The 6587-nt window shown below is 32.8% G+C and overlaps 1 protein-coding gene across 1 annotated transcript; it reads left to right on the forward strand.

Moving 5' to 3' along the window:
* Positions 1–1802: 1802 nt before the first annotated feature.
* Positions 1803–6230, forward strand: LOC113230373 (ras-related GTP-binding protein C). The gene is made up of 8 exons (XM_026464279.1): positions 1803–1993; positions 2074–2216; positions 2366–2594; positions 3394–3489; positions 4019–4237; positions 4802–4944; positions 5560–5708; positions 5980–6230. Exons 1-8 carry the CDS (start codon positions 1991–1993, stop codon positions 6153–6155), a joined length of 1158 nt encoding a protein of 385 aa, XP_026320064.1. The 5' UTR covers positions 1803–1990; the 3' UTR covers positions 6156–6230.
* The last annotated feature ends 357 nt before the right edge of the window (positions 6231–6587 follow it).

A 6587-nucleotide genomic window follows, 5' to 3' on the forward strand; every position in this document is an offset into this window, starting at 1 on the left:
TTACGGGTGTAAAGTATGACACATGTCAAAAGAGTATAAGGGTTAAACACATTTAAATAATAAATCATCATCATCAATATCCCATTACTTATCCCTCTCCTGGGTACGGGTCTCCTCTAAGGAAAGAGTTTATAGGCTGTATTCCGCCTTGCTAGCCCAATGCGGGCTGGGGAGTTCACACGTTTTCCGAAGGCTCTGAACCTTCTTCGACTTTTTTTATGGTACTAAATGACGTGACTCATGGTAAACGACACGCCATAAGCGTTGCAGTGCTACCCCGAGCTTTAAATCTCAAAATGCCACAGAACACGTTACCCTGAGACATAAGTTGACAAGTTCAATATGCCTGTAATTTCACCAGCACCCTTACCATCCCAACCGGAACGCAGTAATGCTCACATTACGGCTTGGCAGCAGAAATAGGTAAGCTGGCAGTACTTCTCAGGACGAACTCTCACAAAGAGTTTTACTGCTACTAAAACGTGCAGGTGTCATCACGATGTTTACCTTAATCGTTAGCGAAAAGTATTGCTACTAAACCTTTACAAATTACATTACCTAAAAAAGTTATAGGTACATACATGCCGCCTAGAGATTTGAACCGTCAACCTCTAAATTGAGGAGCAGCCGTTCTCCCATCGCTTTAATAAATAAATAATGCTAATTTCAAATTACATTATTACATGTATACACTATGTACGTTTCTTGTAACAAAAAATGATAACGATAAACGGAAAATTGAAAATATATTAAAATTAAATAAAATAAGACTTAATGATGAATACGAAACACCACCATAGAATAATACTAGAGTCGTCACCAAATAACTTAGAGGATGGAAAAAAATAAAGGAACCAATAGTCTAAGCCAAATAAGAGGCCAAATTTGAGACTTGTCAACTTATGTGATGTGGACTACTCATATCGGTAATCACATTATACGATTTTCATGAGAAATCGATTCAAAATTTTAAGAGTTTGTTATTGTTTAGATTATTTTTCGGTTCATTCTTGTTCAGGGAGCCTAAAAGGCCAAATCGTGTAATTCAGTTAAAAGCAATTCATTTACAGAATTCCTTGCAATTGTGTAGCAATTCCTCTTATTTTCGTAAAATTATCCCACATTCCGATGAATTGTATCCAATTCTTTTGATTTTATAATATTCATAAATGGTTTATTACGAGAATTTAGTGTAAATAAGTATGGTCATCAATAAAACAACTCCATAAGTCAACATTTTTTCCGAGAAATCGGAGTGACTCGGTAAAATTCGGCGATCAATTGCTTACAACACTATTATTTAAGAAAAAATAGCTTGAGAAGGTAACTGTTTTCAGGACGTTTTGGAGTAACTCAAAATTGCATTTTATTTGTTCGAAAACAGTGCTTCAAATATGTAATGTTTCAATAAAATTGATGTATTTTTTTATTTTTTTATATTATTTTATTATGCTAATAATTGTTTGTTTATTGTTACGTTGATCGCATTCAAAGTTACATACTATCGCCTTCTTTAGCCGTTAAAGGCCTCTTATTTGGTGACGACTATAGTGTGACTATAATTTTTGCACACCAAAGTAGGGAAATACATTATAATACAATTTACACAATTCCCGATGTTTTGTGCGAGATTATTGATACGACCATAACCTACAAAACGAAAATAGCGGACTGAGCTCAAGTTTGCGGACCTCCGCGAACTGTTGCCACACGTGCCACAATTGTGAGGTCCCTAGCCCATGAAAGAAAAAATCTTTTGTTGTCATTGTCAAGTTGTCATCTGCTAATGTCAAAGTCGATTTGCTGTGAAGTTGGCGGATCGGCATTGTAAACGTAAATCCTGTCTTTCTCTTTAATAATATTGCTTAAAATTATTATTGGTGTCGCAATTATAATACCGTGTACTATGCCAAATATTTTTTGACTTTGCATTATTATGTTGCAAGGGTTAATAATTGATCAGAACTTGTGAATGACGTAGACAAAAACCATGGTAAGTCTTGTTTATGTCCATTAGATAAAGCGATCCAATTTATCGTATTAATTGTCTAATGTATTTGCCACAATGTTTAGAGTTATCAGGACGAGGGTAATTGCTACGTAGACTCTTTTCCGAAGAATTTTAGTTACGGACCTTTTGAACAAAATGGGGATGGAGATAATACACCATTACAAGAAAATCACAAACCCCGGATCCTACTTATGGGTCTCAGAAGGTAACTGATTAAAGTGTTTTGGTTACATATTTGATTCAGGCATAATACCAAGGACGTTATTATACCTCCATTGTTCACATATACAATTTTACATGCCTACATTAGAAATGAAGTTTAGTGGAATTTTAAAACAGAGTGTACATTTTCAGATCTGGGAAATCATCTATCCAAAAAGTAGTGTTTCACAAAATGTCACCAAATGAAACATTATTTTTAGAGTCAACAAACAAGATTGTAAAAGATGATATCAACAACAGCAGCTTTGTTCAGTTTCAAATATGGGATTTTCCAGGGCAAATAGACTTCTTTGATACTAATTTTGATTCGGACACAATATTTGGTGGATGTGGTGCTCTTGTCTTTGTTATTGATGCTCAGGTATGATATATTGTTTACATTTTCTAGAAAGAAATAAGTGTAGTCTACAACAGAAGTTGCTGATTAATGCTTTAGATATTTTTGCTCAACTTTATATGATTGTGTGGTAGTTTATGTACAATAATAGTAACCCATTTTCATTTATGACACTGGAATGTTTTTGGTGTCCTTTTACATAATTTACACATAAAAAATTATTTTACAACAAACTATCAAAAACAACGAAAAAAATTTATAGATGCCATTTTTGCAAAATTAAAATCATGTCGGTTGATATATTGTTGCTTATCAGCATCTAAATATGTTTCATTGTTAAGACTGATTTAAGTAACTGTACACTAGACAATCCTCCATGATTCCATGTTCTCCAATTAAGTTAGATAAGTATAATTTATTTAAGCCTTTAAATACTAGAAAAACAATCATGGGCACTAATGCCTACTTAAGTAGTAAAGCCATATTAAACTCCCAAGTTTGGATCTCTTCTTTTAAGGGATGTTCAATAACAATTTAATAAGTTGTAACAATTTTTTTAGGAAAATGTGATTTTTGACCCATTACTTGTATAATAACATTATACAATATGCAACATGTGAAAATAGAAAATAAAAATCTGTGTTGGAGGTATCATTATATACACAAACTATGCTCAAATAAGATGTTCCTGAAAAGCATGAATCATGAATGATTCAGTAGTATAAAGTTATACATTTACACATAATGTTATAATATTTTTCTTTTATTGTGTTTAGGGGAGTTAGCATCGATTTTACTAATTTATTCTTAATATTTATTTCAGGATGATTATCAAGATGCATTGGACAAATTACAGTTGACTGTGACGAAGGCTTACAGAGTTAACAGCAATATTAAGTTTGAAGTGTTTATTCATAAGGTAAATTATACTCTAGAAATGTTTAGGGGAAAAATGCTTTTAAATTTAAAAGTATATTATTATTATACAAAGTTCAAACACAAAAAAATTTGCTTCAATCTAACAAGACTTGACATACAGATGGAGGTTCAAATCCTATCAAATGAAAGGAAATTTTCTTTGTATTAACAATTATAGCAACCTAGTAAAGTAATTTTTAAAAAAAAAAAAAATTATTACATGATGATATTCAATAAAAGTCAATATTAAAAGTATATTTTTTAGGGCAAATATTTACAAACATGTTTTCTGTTTGGGATAGCAAAATTCAAGGAATTTGAGAAATTCCCTCCACACCTTACATTGGTTTTAACATTAGACATAGGTCTGACCAATCTCATTGCAGTATTAATATTGTACTTAAGGGTTGGTCTGAATCCAATGGATACTTTGAATCGCAAAGAGACTGGATAGTTCAGATATCTGGTTCACACATTTACTAATAACTAAATATTGCATGTACATATAATATCTGATCCTCGTTTTTTAGGTAGATGGACTTAATGATGATTACAAAATGGAATCTCAAAGAGACATACACCATAGAGCTACAGAAGATTTAGCAGAAGCCGGCTTGGAACATGTCCATTTGTCATTCCACCTCACCTCTATCTATGATCATTCAATATTTGAAGCCTTTAGTAAAGTTGTGCAAAAACTTATACCTCAGCTACCAACTCTTGAAAATCTCTTGAATATACTCATATCTGTAAGTATAGCATTTTATTTTTAGTATTCTTTATATCCTTATTGTGCATTTTTTGTGTGTTTTTGACATGGATGATACCAAGTCAAACACACAAAAAAAAAATGGATGGATAGAGATAAAATTTCAACAAAAGTGAATATGGTCTTATTACATAAAATATATAATTGAGACTGCTGATTAGTCTGAAATAAGTAATATGTATATCTATTATGGCGTGTGCGTGTTAGCCACGTTCTTGGCTGGTTTTGATAAATGTGTGACTAAGTTACATTATTATATATTTAATAATATAATAAATAAATAATTTTGTATTTGATTTAGAAAATATTCTGTATTATAATACAGAATATTAGATAATTAAAAGGGAATGTATTACATCCGCAACAGTATAATATCATTGTCTGCAACAGTCACACAGATTTTAAATGTGACTCTAATGATATTGTTTGTGACATCCCACATACACCCATAACAAAGGTTCAAAGTCAAACCAGTACATTTCCTTGCATGTATAAATATTCTATTTTATAAGTACTTTTATTACATACCACTACAATGTTTCAGAACTCCGGCATCGAGAAGGCATTCTTATTTGATGTAGTATCTAAAATATATATAGCAACAGATAGCTCTCCAGTGGACATGCAGAGTTATGAACTATGCTGTGATATGATTGACGTAGTAATTGATATCTCTTGTATTTATGGGTATGTCATTTAATGCTTATGATAAACACTAAACTAATAAACATGACGGAACTACGTATATTGTTTATTAGTAAATATACATATACTTTTAAAGATATACAATATAGAAAATAAAGTGGTGAACTTTAAAAAAAAAAATATTTTGTCAGCTAGCATGTAAAGGAACCTTATTGGTACTTTTAAATTGTGTGCTTTGGTACACATCGATTAAGACCAATAAATAATACCCCTTACAATTTCGCTTTTACCTGCTTATTAGATTCTATTTAGATTTTGTTACCTTTAAAATGTTCAAATATAAGGAAACATTAAACGCCCTTGTGTACAATGGCCTAGTACCATGCTATTACTATAACTAAGCAATAAATTGAAGTCGTAAAAACGTAGAAGAAGAGTCGTAGGTAGTGGTACACGATAGCACCTAGTTAGCCTTAAAAAACTGAGCCAGGAAAGTCCTTCAGTTCTTTAACGTTGTTGGCCTTGGCTCTGAACTGTAATTAGTGGTGAGCATAATAGATCCGTCGATGGTCGCAGTAATGAGGTCTTAAATTAATAGACAAGGGGCGATAGATTAGGGGCGACGTTTAAATTAATTTTAAAAATCTATTTTTTCAGAATGGTTGATGAGAATGAGGTAAACACCTTTAACAACCAAAGTTCGAGTCTGATAAAACTAAACAATGGCACAGTGCTGTACCTGAGAGAAGTGAATAAATTCTTGGCTCTAGTCTGCATCTTACGAGAAGAGAATTTCCAGAAACAAGGTTCACACAGAAATTATTGCTGTCACTTTGGAAATATTTAAGACATAGTTTCTTAATTAGCATCATTCCAACATTGTAACTGCCTCTGTGGCCAACGGTTACCATGCCAGAATGTCATGCAGAGGTCAGAAGAGAAATAATTGTATGCCTACATTTATTTCTCTCGTGAGTTTGGGTGTAATTTGTGGTTGTCTATGTGTGTATCCACGGCACCCGCGACACAGGGTTTCCCTAATGCGGGGCTATGCGTTATTATTATTATTGATTTCAGGTGTGATAGACTATAATTTCCTGTGCTTCCGAGATGCCATAACACAAGTATTTGAACTTCGCAACAAGTGTCAAAACGCTGCCGTTTCCACACTGGCGAGATCCGGCACGCCCGAAGGCTTAGCTAACGGTGCCGCTGACTCAACCGAAACCACATCAGACCCGCAGCTCCCATAGCACAACACCTTTTATCACTTTATGTTATCTATCCAAACATAAGATGTATAATCCATACAACATTTGTTCATGTAAATGTATATTTAGATTACATAATAGATTTTTAACTATAGTAATGTGAATAATTATTTATAATAATACAGATATGTTTATAGTTCCTTGTTTCATTGCTCATTTTATATATTATGGGTCAGATGTAAGTCGTAGCTTGATTTCAAATGGATGCTACTTTGCAAAATGGGAGAAAAAATTTAAGTCAGTTACTTTGTTACTCCGCGAAACCAAAGCGTTCAGGTTCGCGGAGTACCAAAAAAGTAATTTTTATTAGCTTGACTTCATTCTCAGGCTCACAACGCCCATAGGTTCGAAAATAAGGTTACATGGCGAACGTAGACATAAAACCAAGTCTATGATGGCGAAATCCTAGCTGAA

This window comes from Hyposmocoma kahamanoa, unplaced genomic scaffold (assembly GCF_003589595.1).
Source record: "Hyposmocoma kahamanoa isolate Upper Pololo Valley unplaced genomic scaffold, ASM358959v1 63, whole genome shotgun sequence".
NCBI classification, from domain to species: Eukaryota; Metazoa; Arthropoda; class Insecta; order Lepidoptera; family Cosmopterigidae; genus Hyposmocoma; species Hyposmocoma kahamanoa.